Source organism: Dama dama, chromosome 6, assembly GCF_033118175.1.
Source record: "Dama dama isolate Ldn47 chromosome 6, ASM3311817v1, whole genome shotgun sequence".
NCBI lineage: Eukaryota > Metazoa > Chordata > Mammalia > Artiodactyla > Cervidae > Dama > Dama dama.
The window spans coordinates 3,589,535-3,607,500 of record NC_083686.1 but is presented as its reverse complement, the minus strand read 5'-3'; the positions used below and the strand labels follow the sequence as shown (position 1 = coordinate 3,607,500).

At 57.1% G+C, this 17,966-nt stretch overlaps 1 protein-coding gene across 5 annotated transcripts in view; it reads right to left on the bottom strand.

The window, feature by feature from the left end:
• Positions 1-8,027: 8,027 nt before the first annotated feature.
• AFAP1 (actin filament associated protein 1) overlaps positions 8,028-17,966 on the bottom strand; it is a 150,187-nt gene continuing 140,248 nt past the window's right edge. For 2 of the 5 annotated variants that reach the window (XM_061145437.1, XM_061145436.1), the window contains 3 exons: positions 16,379-16,569; positions 14,997-15,161; positions 8,028-12,953 (listed from right to left, as the gene is read on the bottom strand). In XM_061145437.1, the coding sequence (XP_061001420.1) occupies positions 12,927-12,953; positions 14,997-15,161; positions 16,379-16,569 (383 nt within the window). In that variant the 3' untranslated portion in view covers positions 8,028-12,926. Of the gene's footprint in view, positions 12,954-13,533; positions 14,687-14,996; positions 15,162-16,378; positions 16,570-17,966 lie in introns of those variants that run through there. The other 3 variants (XM_061145433.1, XM_061145435.1, XM_061145434.1) reach the window with 2 other exon arrangements.

Genomic DNA, 17,966 nt, shown 5'->3' with positions numbered 1-17,966 from the left:
GCTGAGAGCGGTCACGATCACAGCTGAACACGGACCAGCTGGCACTGACCTCGGGTCTCCAGGCTGAGCTCGGGGGCGGCGCCCCCACCCACTGCAGCTCCCACGTGAGCCCCCACTTCCAGACCTGACTGCTGAGCTGCAGGATCACAGAGCCCCCCGCTGGGTCCCGCCACAGCCAGGCCCTCAGTAGCTCCCTCCGTCCTGAAGGGCAGGGGGCGCCCTGGGGACGGTGAGCGGCCTCTTTGTGTGGTTGCTGTCGACACAGCAGGACCAGCCGGAGGAGGAAACCCTCAGAGGCAAAGAGAGCGGCCAGACGCGCCCAGCCTGCTAACGTGGTGGGGCCAGGGTGGGGGGCAGGGGTCTTGGGCAGCTGCCCCGGCCCCTGCTCATCTAATTCTATTAGGCATGAAACCTTCACACAAGCCTCGGGCTGTGGGAGTGATCACCCCGTGCTGCTGTTTCCAACGGACGCGGTGACCAGGGTGGGCCCAGACACTCCCTCTCCTGGCCGCGCATGACCCATCCCCACGTGGCCTCACTTCCACAACCCGGGCCCATGAGGCCCAGGGGATTTTGCAGCTCATCGAGCTCAGAGTTGCCAATTGCAGGCACTAACCGCACCAGCCCAGGCATCTTAATGGCCCGTGCCCATAACCCCCTGGCATTGCTGTGATGTTATGATGAGACTGTTAATCTCCGACGGTACTAGCTCAGCAGACGGCACTTTACTCCAAACTCCGCCCTGGCTCTGCGCGGGGACACGGGACCACGCTTGTGGTTTGCAGCTCACAGGTTACCGCCCAGGTGCTTGGCCCTGTCGCGGTCCAGCAGGCTCCACCCGCCGCCGCCATCAGAACCACGAGCCAAGGTGACCACAGGGACGACGGCGGCTCCCACGCAGTCTCCACCGTGTATCGGGTCCAAGGCGGGCGCTTCCCACACACAGCCGTGAACCGGGCTGGCAGCAAGCCCGGAGACAGGTGCCGACACCCCCGCCCCAGAGTCGCGGGCAGCAAGGCATAAAACAATCTAGAGCTGGGGTTCAGCCGGACATCACCGGGCAGCCCAGGCCCTCTGCTGACCACAGAGCTTCTGCAGGCAGGGGGAGGCCACTGCGTCCTACGTGAAGGGTGCTTCGGAGTGGAGCTGGGTCAGCTGTGCAGAGGATGCCGAGGGTGAGTCACGGGGACAGATCGCAGGCGGGCGTGAGGACAGAGGCCTCCTGGGAGCCAGTCGAGGGAATCACGGGAGGTGAGGCACTAGACAGCCAAAGCACAGAATAACTCGTTCTGGAATTGCCTGGCAACTCAAGGGCAGAGAACCAGGGCAGCAGCTAAGGCAGTGTGTGGACAGGAATGAGTTAATACACCTGGAGAGACAGGAAACACAGGAGGGAGAACAGGGGATGCGGGGCAGCAAGGCCTTGAGGGGTGAGGGGCCCGGAGGCTGAGTGTGAGCAGAGGGTCAGATCAGGTGGGAGTGGGGACCCCTGACCCTGGGGAACAGAAGGGCTCAGAAGCACCTGGGTTGGGAGCTCCTCTTCCAGCTGCTCCATGGTCTCAGGGAAGTTACAAGTGAGGTCATCCCCGAAAGCTAGAAGAGGGAAGGGAGCCAGGGAAACAGGAGAAGGTGTGAAATTTTATCAGGACAGTGAGGAAGTAGATTGGCTAAGGAAGTTGTTGAAATCTCTGGCAGGGTGGAGGTCTCATGGGAGGTCTTCATCACAGCATTCCGTGGAGACCTGGTGTGGCTCTGTGACTCCAAGCCACAGCCCACTGCTCGGGAACAGAGCCACCAAGGTGTCCTCAGGCTACAGAATGGCTGCAGCAGCTCCAGCCTGGACACCTTCCTCTCATAAAGTCTAGATGCTCTGGTCAGGTCACGTGGACATCCCAGGAGGAACCCCTATATGGCTCATGGTCTTAATCCTCAGCCACATGCTACTACACTTTCAAGCAGGAGGTGGGGTCACCACACGTCCCTGCATTTGGGACAGAACCACCACAGAGAGCTGATGATGATGCCAAACTAAATGCTCAGCCTGCAGTCCTGACCTCAGATGGAGGTCAGTTCCAGAGGTGCACACACGGTGATGGTCTGCTAGACGCTCATGATTTGCCTGGGGCAACATCACGCTGCCTTCAGGATTAATGTGCAAAAGGAAGATTACCGCAGCAGCTGAGAACGCAGTGAGGGGAGATGGAACACAGGCTCCTGAACCAGAAAACGCTTGGTCTGGAGGGAGTGCTCTTCATTCAGGGATAAATAACCAGAAAGAAATACAACCACAGCCTCAAGGGGCCTGAAGAACAATCCCGCCTCTGAGACCGTTGGAGGGCTGCCCTGCAGGTTCAGAGAGAAGCATGGTTGGTGCAGAAGAGCTTATTAAAGGAAGCTGAAGGAAATTTTAGAGATTGTATGTGTCGTGTCTCGATGTGAAATGTCAGAAGCTGTGGCCTTTTTGAGACCAGACAGAAGAGATACAGGCTGAGGAGGAGGGGACACCACTGGAGGGAGGTGAGGCAGGAGAGTGAAAAGGCAGGAGCGGAATTAGCATCTATTTGCATTGAAAGTAATAAAGAGCAGAAGGCTGAAGAGCAGATTACCTATCTCTAAAAATAACAAAGGACCAAGGAATAGAGTCAATAAAAGCCTTGTAGGAGATGGAGAGAGCTCTCCCTTTCAACACAGGCTCCCTGGGGAATCAGGGACACAAGCCAAGCTGGAGGAAGTCTGAACCTGCAGGTCAAAAGGCCTACACAGTGTCAGGACAAAGTCCATCCTGTAAGAAGGTCGGGAATTGAACCATAAAGATTAAAAAAGTCCTCTGGGGAGGCGGCCACGGGTAGCCGTGTGGATGGACACGAGGTTGGAAGCGTTTTGCTTTGCTGCCATAGACTTGGGCGGTTGCTGGGAACTTTCAAGCAGTTCCTGAGATTCAAGCAGCTTCTGGTCAAGTTCTCCAGAGCTGCCCGCTTTTGTGCCAAAGACCGAGGCGTCTCTTAGACGGTTCCCGACTTGCTCGTCACCAGCCCGTGCTGTGATCACACACACCTCTGGCACCCTTTCCAAAACCCTCTGTGTGTGCAGCGTCCAGGGCAGCTGGTCACCTGCGTCCCACCAAGGCGTGGGGAGGACCTGCTGTTTTCTCCCCACCAGACCCGACCAGCATGGTTGAAGGTGCTGGCGTTCTGGAGGAGAAGCCAGACTCCCTGGCTGCTTAGAAAGAGCTGGAGCATTTGCCTAGACCTGTGAGGGCAGCTGCTTCCTGCCAGGTGGGAGCAACTTCACCAACAGGCATGAAATAGAAAGGGCCGCCTGTCCTTCACTGTCTCCCTGAGTTTGTTCAAACTCATGCCCATTGAGTCGGTGATGCCATCCAGCCATCTCATCCTCTGTCATCCCCTTCTCCTGCCATCAATCTTTCCCAGCATCAGGGTCTTTTCCAATGAGTCAGCTCTTTGCATGAGGTGGCCAAAGTATTGGAGTTTCAGCTTTAGCGTCAGTCCTACCAATGAACACCCAGGACTGACCTCCTTTAGGATGGACTGGTTGGATCTCCTTGCAGTCCAAGGGATTCTCAAGAGTCTTCTCCAACACTACAGTTCAAAAGCATCAATTCTTTGGCGCTCAGCTTTCTTTATAGTCCAACGCTCACATCCATACATGACCACTGGTAAAACCATAGCCTTGACTAGACGGACCTTTATGGACAAAGTGACATCTCTGCTTCTTGATAGGCTGGGAGCCACGCGTGTTCCATAGAAAGTGGCGCAACTGCACCAGCTGCAGGGTGCTCACCCCGTCTCTCACACGGGAAACCTCAGGAGAACTGGGCGGGGCTGTGGGCGGAGTCCCCACCCGGCGACTCCCAGGTCCCGGATGGCAGGAGGCCTGCAGTTCCTCTGGCGCCCCAAGGTTGCTTTGTTTACTGTCTTAGGAGGAAGAGGACTTTTGATGAGTGGGGGGTGGTCCCTGCCCCGGGAGCCCGCTGGGTCTGGAAACCAGGAGGAGATGCTTCCTGTGGCCCGGGCTGTATCCCCAACACTTTCAGGAACCAGGGGAAGCCTCACAGCAGAACCCCTCTGACCCAGGCAGAGGCCGAAGCTCCACCAAAGATCTCAACCCCCCAACCCCGGCTCTGGCAGGGGGGCCTCCAAGGCACTGGGGATCCCCAGGATCCACCTGCCTGGGGTGGGGGCCAGCGTCCGCCACCCCCAGTGTGCACAGGCTCCCTGCCCACCCCCAGCTCAGTCTCTGTCCGCACCTGTGGGGAGGTTGGGGGCGAAGCACCTTACAGACTCAGGCAGGAATCAGCCCTCACGGGCTGCAAGCCCCCTGGACTCCGGGGGCTCCAGGTGTGTGACCGTCCAGGTCTGGGAGGTGACAACAGTTCTCCCCACTGTCGCAATGACTCAAGTCAGTCTTGAGCCTCCAGGCCCAGTGTGTGTTTATGGCTTGATCTGCAGAGGTCAAGTTGGGAACTTAGTGGGATGTCCGTGACCCCAGACCTAGGGACACCGGGATCAGTGAGTCACACCGAACATCTCCTGGGCTCTCCTCCTCTAGAGTCGCCTTCATCCAGCCCGGGTTCGGGGGAGGCAGCTCCTGTTCTTAGCGGCCAACACAGAGCTTTTCAAGAAACATCCCCTGTGCCGTAGACCCCCCATCCTCCCAGGGTCGGTGCAAGGGTGTCCCCGAGGACCCCTGCGTCCCCTGATGCAGAGGGGTGGGGATGGGTCCTCGGTGTGTCCCACGGAGGGTTGGCTGGAGTCTGTCACCACCAGAAGACAGGGGGTGTCTTCATAATTACGTGTTTATCAGCGAGGTCGCCTGGGTCACACGCACATCCATCACCTGCTGCGGTGAGGAGCCGGTGCTGACAGTCATGTTTATAGAGTCTGTGTCTCCAGGGCCCCAGGCGCAGTAGGGGTTTCAGTAAGCCGTCCCCGAATGAATAAATGAATGCATGATCAGTTGAAGTAAATGACAGTGTTTATCCTGCTGGAGAGAGAACCCACAGAGGAAAGCATTTCCGTTCGACAAGAGTCTTACGGATGTTGTAGGACGTTTCACGGATGGGTCGTCTCCCATCACACGATACCCAGCGTGCCTTTCCCACAGAATGGGGTGTTCAAACCATAGGTTTTATCATCGCCCAGTATGGGTGGGGGGGACGGGGCTGATCAGGAGGTAAGTCGGTCACAGGCCCCGTTCCCCGTAGGGCCACACCACATCAGGCCAGGCCAGGCCAGGCCTCGCAGGGAAGCTCCCGGGGCCAGGCAGGAGGCAGAGGGAGGGGGAGATGAGGACAAGGGCCTTCATTTATTGCAGTTTCCCAGGAAGGAAAGGGCGAGGCTGGGCAAGCTGGTTTAGGTTGGGCTGGTCTGAGTAATCTGGCAGACTCCGGAACCAGGGGCGGTACCTGGCCCGGGGGGGTGATTAGGTCAGGGGATAGTGGTCCCTTTGATAAGAACCTCATCAAGGAGGTGGCTGGGGTGTGGACTCTGGACAGGTCGCTTCACACATGAAAGCGGTGTTTGCAGGAGATGTCTTCAGGAACTGGGTGGTCCTGGGAAGGGCCGTGCCTCCAGGGTCCGCGAGGCCCCAGGTGTTAAAGCGTCAGAACAAGGCAATGCGCCAATGCCCTGCCCTCTGCCCAGGCTGTCCCAGGCCAGACCGACTTCTGTGTCCAGGACCTGCCCCCCAGGCCTGGAGGTGAGTCCACCTGACCCACTTCATCATCCCTACCATGGCTCCTGCTCTGTTTTCTGGCTAACTGGTCCCTGAAAAGATAGCCATTTTTAACAGCATCATAAAGTTAATGAAGCCCCCATCATAAAAGTTTCTGGGTCACAGACAGAAGCTCACGTTTTCCCTGCCTCCCCTTAAAGGGCCGGGCTCCTGATTTATGCCTATCAGGGCTTTGTGTCACCTGCCCCCAAAATTATAGCTGGAGGGATGACTACCCCCAAATTTGTCTCCGTGGTTGTAGAAGGCAAAACCAAGAACTCTGGTGTCCCATCTGCTGAGTTTCAAAAGAAATGAAAGAGCCACTTCCTTCTCGTTTGCAAGCCCGCCAGGACGTGACCCACATGCAAGCCGGAGGAAAAAGCATCAATTAAAGTCAGTTCTAATGAAGCTTAACCGGGTCTCTTGCCAAGCAGAACCCGCTGTTGGACAGCGAACGGCGGGCAGAGGACTGCCCTGGCGGACGGCTTGGAGGGCACTGCGGCCAGCTGAGAGCACGCGGACCATCATTCTCCTGTCGTCTAAGGGGGCCTGGAGAAGCAAGCCTACCTGACTCAGGGCGGTTGCTTCACTCTAGCAAAGGGAGGGTGCCCATTATCAGGGGCACGACCAGCCAGCACCCACCCCAGCTCCAGGGAGAGGAGAGTGGGGGGTGAGGGAGGCCCCCCGGCCACCTGGTCCTTGACCTCTGAAAGGTGGGTCCAGGGACTTCACTGGTGGTCCAGTGGTTTAGACGCCACATTTCCAATGCAGGGGGCTTGGGTTCAATCCCTGGTCAGGAAACTAGGATTCCGTATGCTGCATGGCCCGGCCAAAAAAAAAAGTCCTGAAGGTTGGGTCCCGGTGGGCGATGACTTGAGTCCCCAAGTCACACACAGACACAGGCCAGCCCTCCCTGGTGACCCAGGCATCCTGCGGAGCCCAAGCCGACACCTGCTTCTTGCCGCTCTGGCCACGCTCTGCTTCCCTGGGTTCCGTGTCAGGCGGCAGGCTGGCCAGCCCCTCGGGGCCCCTCCATCTGACCGCCATCAGCCCTCAGTGGGTTGTGCACCCGCAGGGGCCTTTCTGCTCCTGGCCGAGGTCAGGGCCCCACACACGGCTGCCCGCGTGTCACTGACTCCCTCTCCTCCCACTGGCCGGGGTCTTTCTAAAACCAGAAACCTGGCCATCCCCGCACTCCACGCCCCAAACACACACACCAAAAGCCTTGAGTACTCTCCAGAGAGGCCCCGCCCCAACCCCCATGTGCAGACAGGAGGCCCACGGCCTGACCCTGCCCGCTCTCTGGACCTGCTCTCACCTGCCACCATGGTCTCCTGTGGTGCCCTTCTACCCATGCTGAACTCCTATTTAAACACCACGACCCAGCTCAAATACCCACCCTGCAAAAGTGGAAGTCACTCAGTCGTGTCCAACTCTTTGCGACCCCATGGACGATTCTCCAGGTCAGAATACTAGAGTGGGGTAGCCTATCCCTTCTCCTGGGGATCTTCCCAACCCAGGGACCAAACCCAGGTCTCCTGCATTGCAGGCGGATTCTTTACCAGCTGAGCTGCAAGGGAAGCCCTGCAAACCCCACCACAAAAAGCAGCAGCCTCAAAGGCCGCTGCACCTTCTCCTGTGGCTCTGGAACCTTCCATACAGTGGACACGTCTGTCTCCCCGGCTGGAGCAGGCGCCCTGAGAAGAGAGTCACTTCCCATCGGCCCTGTTTCTGGCGCCGGGCGCAGAGCTGCACTCAGAAGGGGCACAGATGCTCCCTGAACCAGGTATTGGGGTCCTTGGGCTAAAAGCTACTAAAAGCACTATGCTTCTTTCATGAAAGATTTTTGCCAGAGAAACAAAACATGCGCCCCACCCTGACCCCTCTTTATACCCCTTCTCAAGGCGGCCAGCAAAATGAGAGCATTAGTGTTACTTAGTTGTGTCCAACTCTTCACAACCCCAGGGACTTGTGGCTGGTAGGACCCCAGCCTACCAGGCTCCTCTGTCCATGGGGATTCTCCCAGCAAGAATACTGGAGTGGGTTGCCATGTCCTTCCCCGGGGGATCTTCCCGACCCAGGGATCGAACATGGGTCTCGGAGTGGGTTGCCATGTCCTTCTCCAGGGGATCTTCCTGACCCAGGGATCAAACATGGGTCTCCTGCCTTGCAGGCAGTTTCTTTACCGTCCGAACCACCAGGGAAGCCCTGGCAAGCAAAGTGCCTTGTTGGTAAAACTCCATCCACTGGAAAGTCCTTCCCGTCTGCCCACAAACCCAGTCAAGACACGGAGGCAGGATTGGGGGAGTCGAGTTTATTAGCAATACACAAAGATGGCACGCCCGGGGGCGCCAGTCTGTGGGCTACACCGTGAAAAACTGTAGAAAATCCATAGCGAATCAGAAAAGTCAAGTGAAGCTACTACAAAATCGGGCAAATGGACTGAAAATGAGTATTTCCAATGCAAGTCTCTTCTGATAAATTTTTTTTTTTTACTTTATGAATTAAATACATGGTGAAACAGTGAAAATATATTTACAGTTATTTAAAATGGGCATTGCCAACATATTTAATTAAAAAAACCTTTCCCATTTCTTGCCTGTTTCAAAGAGAATTTTAAATATGACTTTAGCTTTTAAAAAATACAATAAGGAAATAATTACATTCTTAATATGAAAACATTTTACAACTCACAGCCATGGTCACTTAATGCTGAACACGTATAATTTAAAAGTTGATGCTAAAGTGTAAAGTTAGTGTTTCTTTTCTTTTTAGAAAAAAAAAATCAAATATTATCTTATTAAAAACACCTTTGGTCCCTAAGAAACATGATCTGATGATTCCATCTGGAGAGTTTCTTCCATGGCAACAAATAGAAACACCTGGTGATACTTGTCCGCTGTCAAGCTGGGTTTATCTGGAAGGATAGAACTGGATTATTTCATAAAAGATGGGGTGCACATGAGGCCAACATTCCCTGGACGTGAAGCTCTCTCGTCTTCATCAAGGACACACACAGGACAGGCAGTCCTGCTAGGGCTCGGGGGCCACCGAGAGGCTGCTTCTTTTTCTGGGATGCTGAGCTGTGTGTAGTATGCGTGTGTGTGTGTTGGGGAAGGGGTGGTTGTGGACATAAAAATGTTAATTTATTTCTAGTTTATTTCACAGTATCAACCCAGTCCATCATGGGGATAATAATAAGACAGTAAGGACACCAAGAACAACAAAATACCCTCTTTAAAACTATGCCATGGTCTGAAATTATTATTTCTCCATTAAAAAACTTAATTTGGGAAAAAAAAAGAGGAAGGCAATAGTTTAATACTGAAGTGTTGCTGAGCGGAGGTGGAGACGCCCGGGTGTCCTGCTGGCTCCTAGAGGAGGCGTTGCTGGGTGGAGCGGCCGGGCCGAGACACAGACACGCGGGGGAGGCCCTGCCCAAGTGCCCGCCCCTGGGCCAGGCGGAGAAGACTCCAGTCCCAGGACAGATGCTGGTGAAGAATCAGAGAAGGCTGCCCGTGGGCACAATTTACATTTCCTTTCAAACACCGTGCTGACACTCATTCTTTGGGAAAGAAAGGCTGGGGCCTCAGACAGGAGCGTTCTGTCCACAACCCCCAGGCCCAGCCCAGCTCCAGCCCTGCGCCCTCCCCTGGGCAGCACAAACCCAGCACCGCTCTCAGTGAACAGGAACCGAAACCCCTCACTGGGGGGCCGGCCTCCAGGGCCAGGACACACGCCTTTTACTTTCTGTGACAGGCGTTTCCAAGTGGGCACGTCTCCAGCCCATCAGGGTGATCCTGGGTTTTCATGAAAACACCCCAAACTAGCTCAGGGGGGAGATGGACAAGGGGACAGTCCAGCTGGACAAAGCCAAGGTGTGCGAACCGAGGGGCCCTGACTGGCTCTACATGTCCCCAGGAGAAGAGCCTGGGGAGACGCACATGCAGGTGCCCCGGCCCCGCTGGGCTCTTGCAGACTGCTGTCTGGGGGCGGGGGCGCTGCTGGCTCCTCGGACACACAGACTGGCCCTGCCCGACCCTCGGGGGCCGGGGGGCGGTCATCTCCACCTCCTGAGTCCACGTCAAGGGTGACATGGCATGCCCTCTGACCGCGTCTGTGCGAAAAGTTGGTGAATGAATGAAAAACACTATAAAAATGTAATATGGGCTACCCACTCCAGTATGCCTGGGCTTCCCCGGTGGCTCAGCTGGTAAAGAATCCGCCTGCAATGCGGGAGACCTGGGTTCCATCCCTGGGTCGGGAAGATCTCCTGGAGAAGGGAAAGGCTACCCCACTCCAGTATTCTGGCCTGGAGAATCCCATGGACTCTCATGGCCTGGAGAATCCCATGGCTCGCAAAGAGTTGGACACGACTGAGCGACTTTCGCTTCACTTCATAAAAATGTGAAAATGAGGGGATTTTCAAGGTTGATGACCCCTTGCCAAAATGGAGCCAGGAGCAGAAGCCCCTGAGAGGCTGACGGTCGCCCCGTCCTAAGGGAAGGGCCTTGAGACGCCGGGGAGGAGACCGTCTCACACCAGGGCTCTGGTCCGGCCACCACGTTCATCTCATTTCAGTCAGGATCCCATTTGGCCAGCACTCTGTGACCACGACCGTCTGTCGGAGGGATGGGGACTGGGCCCAAGGATCCACTTCTCCCAGGGGAGGGGCCCGCACCCCGGAGCAGGGATCCTGGCCGGCTGCCTCTCCCCCGAGCCTGGCTTCAGCACCGCTGCCTCCTGGCCTCTCCCACCCCAGGGCGAGGGGGCAGCCCCCTGGGGCACGTTTCGGGCGGGCTACAGAGATCGCTGTCGCTGCAGGATTCTTACAGGGTGTCCACGGTGTGTCTAATATGTACAGATATAAATTAAAAACTATACTTACTGAACATATACAAATAAATAACTTATTTTGAAGCAAATGCTTTAACTTTCTGATCGAATCTGAGACGTCGAGGGAAACACCCGACATCGCAGAGCCCGATGCCGGCAGCCTCGACCCCTGCGGGGCCTGTTGTATGTGGCTTCGGGGAACGAGACAGGATCAACTCCTCCGTTCTCTTTAAAAGGCTTATGGTTGTGAAAGTGAATTTAGAAACGTGGGCTTTTTAGGCAGGAAACACGTACACCGGGAGTCTGAAGACCAGGGCCCAAATCCTGGTTCTGGTGCCAACCGGCATCCTCGGCTGCGGTCCACAGAGATGGTCTCAGTGACCTCTGCCAACCAGCCCGCCACTGCTGACTCTGCCCACCTGTGCCGGCTAAGGTCACGTGGTCCCTTCCCAGTAACAATCGAGGCCTGGCCGCCGTCTTAGACAAAGCTGGCTAACAATCACAGCAGCTGGAGAGCCACACCCGGAGAACATTCATTTGACCACAAGGCAGTGGGACTATAGCGGATCACAGTTTTCTCCTTTACGGAAAATCAGCTTCATGTGATGCCAAGTGGCCCAGCCTCTTATGTGGGTGGGAGGACGGGGGAACAGGACTGGGAAGACGAGCTCCCCACTTCCTACCTGCACTTCCTGGGGTCGGGGTCATAGGTGTGGGTGAGACGCGCCCGCCACCTGTTGCATCAACTACGGAGGGTGAACCTGAGCGTTGGACGCCAGGCGGCAGCTCGCAGACCAGAAGCCGGCTGCGAGAAAGCCGGGCTTCCCAGGTGGGCTCCAGTAAGCAGGCTTCCCTGGTGGCTCAGAGGGTAAAAAGTCTGCCTGCAGTGCGGGAGACCCAGCTTCGATTCCTGGGTCGGGAAGATCCCCCAGAGAAGGGGATGGCAACCCACTCCAGTACTCTTGCCTGTAAAATCCCGTGGACAGAGGAACCTGGTAGGTTATAGTCCATGGGATCGCAGAGTCAGACACGACTGAGCAACTTCACATGGTCCACGCAGACAGCTTCCGGTTCTGCTGTGAAGTTCCTGGCACTGAGCTCATTGCCCTGCTCTGGTCGGTAGAGCCAGCCAAGGCCCGTGCTGGCCTCAGGGGCCACTCTGACCCTGCTGGTGACAGCCACCCTGAGCGGCGTGGCCTGCAGAAAACATGAGCACCAGGACGTAGTCACAGGACGCTGCCCGCTCGCTTCCTCCTCCTGTATCTGATGAGAAACACCCGAGGGGCAGCGGACGCCAGGCCTGCTCCAACGGCAGTGGGCAGAGAGCCCGTCCACGCGTGTGACTGGTCCTTCGGTCCGCATGCAGGGGGGTCCGGGGTGACTGAGGGCTGTGCTGGGCATGGCTGCGCTTCCCACAGGGAGCATTACTGAGAGGTCCCTCTGCAGACGGAGGGCTGGCCTGGCCCTCAGACCCAGATGGCCTCTGCCTGTGGACAGGCCTGTCCCCATCACGTCTCAGGCTCCAGAAACATCCCACAGGAAGCCGCAGGGATGCTCCAAGAGGCCCTGCCCTGGCAGCCAGGCCCCTGGGGAATGAGTGTGACCGTCACCCCGAGGCCGCCCAGGGCTCTGAGACCACAGCGCTGGCTCTGAGGGGGTGGAGGGGGTGTGGATGCTGGAAACAGCAGGAAAGGACACACAGAACGTGAGGCACTGAAAACCCTCCACTGCCTTTTCCCAAGCGGGACAAACCCTCAATAAACTGTGACCCAGAAGCACTGGGAAACCCTGGGAGCTAAGTGCAGCCCGGATGAAGGGAGGACACTTTCTTAAGGTCTATAGAAGAGTGGCAGCTTTTCATGTCCTGGTGACAAAAGCATCTGTGCAGAAAATGTTTGTAAAAACAGAAACTGCTTCACAGCGTAGCTCTGTGGTGACTTTACCGGGCATGGGGGAGGCGCTGGTGAGAGTCAGGGGTTGGGTGGGGCATCCCTGGGGCGCCTGGCGAGCAGCGGGCAGCCGGAGGCCCACACCTCACCCAGCACGCAGAGTGAGTCCGTGTCGAGGTCCCTGCGGGTCTTCGGTCTGGGGGGTACAGGCATGGGTGGAAGCTGCCATCTACCTGGGCGGGAAGCTATGGCTTCTTCATCTGCCGACAGGGGCAGGGGGAGGTTCCCCGCCTTCTGCCCCTTGCCGTCTTTTCACAAATGAAGTTGGAAGCCAAAGCGTTACAAGTAAATCTCTTTAAAGGAACCTTTATACAGTAGAGAGGATGCATGCGGCGGGCCTGGGTCCCGGCACGGAGAGCAGTCGTGGGGCGGTCACTCGACGCTGCGAGAGCCGGGCGTCCTCCGGCTCTATGTCCCATTCTTCAGTTCCCACTCCTGCCAAGCGAGGGGAGAGGGGGCATGTACAGATCCACAGGGCACCTCCCGCACGCGCCGGGGCCCAGAGAGGGAGGAGGCGGCTGCCCGGAGCCAGGCGTCAGGGCCCATCAGCCCTGCTCACACTGGGAAACCCTGAGACAGGGGGCCTGCCACTCCCCGGCTTTCGGGGGCACACCTTCCCACACTCTAAGCAGCCCTCTTCCGGAGTCGGGCATTACCCTAGGAACAGTGCCTGGAACGATGGTTCTCGATGAGAACCCAGGATGAGTCAGAGGAGTCCCCGGGAAGAAAGGCTGCGGTGGGAGCAGAGACCACACGTGCGATGCACTCACAGGTGGACGGACGCTCCCGGGGGCGGGGCCAGGCCACCACCCCTTTCCTCCAGCCGTGGCTCCCTGTCACTATGCTCGGGAGTCCCGGGAAACCCCGCTCAACCCCATTCTGTCAGGGAGGCCCTGGGCTGGTCTGAGTGGCCAGCTGTGCATCCGCCGCAGCCAAAACCACACAGTTTACATTTATCAGAGGGGGACACGCAGAGCATGCGCCTTGCTTGGCCAGGGCAGGCCCTCGAGACGGAGCCTTTCAGAGGCTGCGGTCACAGAACCGTAAACTGGTTTCTTTGACAGTAAAGAAAAAAAGGGAATATTGTTATTGCATTTCCCTTCTGCAAATAATTAGAGGGACTTTATGGGACAGCTCGATTTTAAATATCTTTCAAGCAAAACATATTCCTCTGCAAACTAAGAATACTTAATGGATGCTAATGAAAGATGGAAGGTGGGAGGAGAAGGGGACGACAGAGGATGAGACCGATGGATGGCATCACTGACTCGATGGACGTGAGTTTGAGTAAGCTCTGGGAGTTGGTGATGGCCTGGGAGGCCTGGTGTGCTGCAGTCCATGGAGTCACAAAGAGTCGGACGCGACTGAGTGACTGAACTGGAGTAAAGTAACCAACAGCGCACAGTCGTTCTTTTCTGCAAATTTACCAACACACACAGGCTCGGTCAAACGCATGTGCTGTGAAGGCAGACACCGCGGATGCTGTTTATAGCCGCCACCATCAGGGACCCACCCGTGAGCACGGCAGCGTGTGGCCAGCGCTTTACTCCTGATCTGATCTAACACCAGGCCCGCTTTCCAGAAAACAGTATCTCCCCAGCCAACCTGCACTGGGCTCCAAAACCGCCAGAGAACAAGGGTAACAGCAGCACACAGAGGGTCCCGGAGGGAGAGAGGGGAGGGCGGCCGGCCCCCACGCTCGTCAGGACAAGTGAAACTCCTCTGGATGAAGTAGGGTGAGTGGACCACGTAGGATGCTCCCACAGCACACACGGCCAGCTACACCATCCAGAACTGCTTCCTTTGAGAATCTGTAGCTTTTTTTTTTTTCTTTAATTTTCTGAGATTTTAAGTTTGGCATCAAAATTTTTCAGTGGGCAGTGACAGCGAAAGACTGAAAGGCACGCTGGGATGGCCCCGCGGGCACAGGTTTACGGGATGAGGGTGGGGAGGCCAGGGGAGGGGCTGGAGAAGAGTTCACGCCTCGCCTTTTTACTTTTTTTTTTAAAGGATCCCGTCGGTCACCTGGCCAATCTCTGCTTCATCATTGAAGACACAAGTCAGAAGAAGCCAGGAGACAGAACCAGAGATGCAGGCTTTCCTGACCTCAGGTGGTGCGGGCCTAGAGACCAGATCTTCGCCGTTCCTGACTCTGAAAGGATGGCTTCCTGAAGGAGGGTCTGACTTTAGAAAAGAACCGGGTAGGTACTTGTGCAACAGTATCTAACATATAGGGACTTCCCTGGTGGCTCAGATGGTAAAGCGTCTGCCTGCAACGTGGGAGATATACAGAAGCCGTAGAACCGGATCAGGAGGCCACGCTTAGCTCCTCGGCCCACCCACCGTCCCGGCAAACTCTGCGCTGAAGTGCGCCCTCCCCTCCTGCCGGCCTCGGCGCTGGAGTCACCGCCCCCCGCCCCAGGATACCTGCTCCCCTTCAGCACTGCCGCTCCCACAGCGGGCAGGGCGGGCGCTCACCTTGGCCTTCCGCAGCACGTGGCCCCGGCACGGGGAGTTGCTGGAGGCCGGCTGGCTCTTCTTCAGGACGGCCGCACTGTTCACGGGCACCGGGCCCTCTGCGTCGCTGGTCTCACAGCTGGACATGGGCGAGTTCTCCAGAGTCCGATGCCTGAAAACTGGAGACTGTTAACAGAAAGAGGAGGCGCTGGGTGAGGTGTGGGTTCCAGGTCAGCTGTATTTCCATGAGGAAAATGTTCAATGAAGAAAACGGGCTTGGGAAATAGGCAAAAATGACAACCGGAGAATGGATGCTTTCGTGCGGTGGTGCTGGAGAAGACTCTTGAGAGTTTCTTGGGACTGCAAAGAACTCAATGCAGTCAATCCTGAAAGAAATCAACCCTGAACATCTACTGGAAGGACTGATGCTGCAGCCGCGGGGTGTGGCTCCCGGCAGTGGCCACGGGCCAATCTGGAGGCTGCCTGGCCGCTCACAGCACGGTCTCCACGGGTCAGAGCAAGTCCTGAGACAGAGCAGAGCGGACCCGTGGTCGCCCGGGCCCCAGTGAGATCACAAGCTGCTCCTGTAATTTGCTGTCCTTCCCCAAACGAGGCCTCGAGGACTGAGCGCCCTGTACTCATTGCGTCACATGTGATGTAAACACGGGAGAGATCTCACACAACACCGTTTTAGGAGAACAGGGCTTCAGTGACCATTCCGAGGGTAGCTGAGAACCCTGGGGGCTGCAGCCAGCTCGCCCCACATTTCCCTTCACTTGGAAAGGCCTTCCAAGGCCACTCTGGCTGAGGGGTGGGGGTGGGGAGGAGGGAAGCGCTCTGTCCACCCCCCGGGAGGCCGAGCTGAGCTCTGAGGGGGGCAGCCCTGCCCTCCCCTGGGACAGGAGTGCCCCGTGGCAGCCACTGTTCCCAGGCTCGATCAGGGTGGGGACAAGGCAGAGAGCCTCTGGGACCCCAGGAGGGGCCCTCCAGAGAGAGGAGCAGACCTGAGGCAGGGCACAGGGAAGGAGAGCTGACAAAAGGGGGCTGAGTGGGAGACCCTCAAGAGGAAGGGAGCGCCCTGGGTCACCCCAGAGCAGCGATCGGTGCCCGGAGACACGACATCAGACGGGAAAAACCTGAATGAGCTTTCTGACCAACCCAAAATATACTCAGATTTTGCCAAAGGGAAGAAAACAGACTCGGGGTTTCCACCACCTTTGAAAAAAAGTTCAGTGAGAAAGAGAAAAAAAATTCAGGGTCTGTGACCTTGAAACACGGCCAAGGAAAGCATTTCGGTGGACACGCGAGCTGTGTCTTGGCGAGGCTGGTGCTGGGGGACGGGGATGAGTCTTGACCTGGGAGAGCGTGCCCCGTCCCTCTCCCGGGGAGCGGGCGGACTGTACCTGCGGGCTGGACGTCCCTGAGCGGGGCTCGATGGCCAGCCCCAGGGTGATGCCACCGGCCAGCGCCTTCTTGAGGCTCTCCTTGACCTCCGTCAGCTCCAGCTCCAGGTTGACACGCTCCGTTTCCTTCTGCTTACACTCCTCCTCCAGTCTCTTCAGCTTCTCCTCTAGGACCACCTGGGTCTTCCTGCCTGAAATCCCAGAGGAACACTACTGCTCCAGCTGAAGGCACATACTTCCAAGTATCCGAGGACAGACATTCGGGGTGCCCTGGGAGATGCTAGGCCCAACCCTGGGGGTCTCGCTCCCTGCAACTAGAGTCCGTCCCACCAAACTCCAATCCTGCGGTTCCTGAAAGGAGCAGGATCCCTTCCCAGCTGCCCTGCTTCGTGCAGCTGGGAGAATATGGACCAGGAAGCAGAAGACCCTGATCCTCACAAACGGCAGGAGTTTGGGGTCTGGGCCTCAACACCTTCATTTTAAAATGAGCAATTTGGACTAGGTGGCTTCCAAAGGTGCCGTTGACATGAAACAACTGAATATTTTCCTGTTCTCATTTTTTTCTACACTTGAGTCATCTTATTTGCCCCTGTGATCAAAATATAACACAGCTCACATCTCCATAGAACACAGCACATTTGCTTTATTTATCTTATCTGAAACGTGTCACAGTGACACGGGAAGGCAGGCAATGTGCCCACTGGACAGATAAGGAAACTGATCCTGAGGGTTAACTGACCAGTGGGCCTGACCCCAGCCTGCTGCCTGGCAGCACATGGGAGTTCTCTTTTTCCAGGCCTGAAGCTGGTCTAACCTGTCTGCATCTTCACTACCCTGCCAACTGGAAACACGGCAGGAAGGACTCTCCTCCTGTCCTGCTGACCTGGGGGCTCCCATCTAGGTCTCTGCCCGAGCCTCTGACCCCCTTTCCCTGTCCCTGGCTGGGGGGGCACTCACAGGAGATGCCACCTCCTGCCCCTCCTACAGGCTGTCTCGGACCAGCGCACACCCGCCTCCCATCCTTCACGCTTCGAAAGGGCTTTCCTTCTTAAAAAATCACCTAGGCACAGAGTCGGGGGTGGCTGCCAGATAACTGCTGCACATCCACCAGCTCCTCCGGCGCAGGCGCCGATGGAAAGCAGGGGCTTCCTTCCCGAACCGTCCTACTCTCTGGGTCCCTCTTCCTCACCCCTACCCCCGACCCAAGGCCAAAGGATCACAATCGACAGTCATCCTCGCTCCAGAGTCAGACTCAGCCCTGAGCGGCGCAGAGAGACATTTCTGCAGTGCCAACCCCAGAGCCAGGCACTGCTCGCCCAGCTCCCCCTGGGAGGAGGCCTGACCTACAGGAGGCCTGGCAGACAGGCCTGACCTAGAGACAGACGGGCTGTGGTCTGCACCGGGGTCCCCTCCTCCTCCCACTTCTGGGGTTGCTCCCGTCCCCCTGGGCTCTTCCCAGATCCCATCCACTACTCCGCAATCACCCCACTCTCGCTGGTCCCTCTGCAGGGAAAGGGGGGCTCCTTCCAGCCCCACGGGGGACCCCCCACCTGGGCTTCTGCGGATGACGCGTCCTCCCCCTGAGACC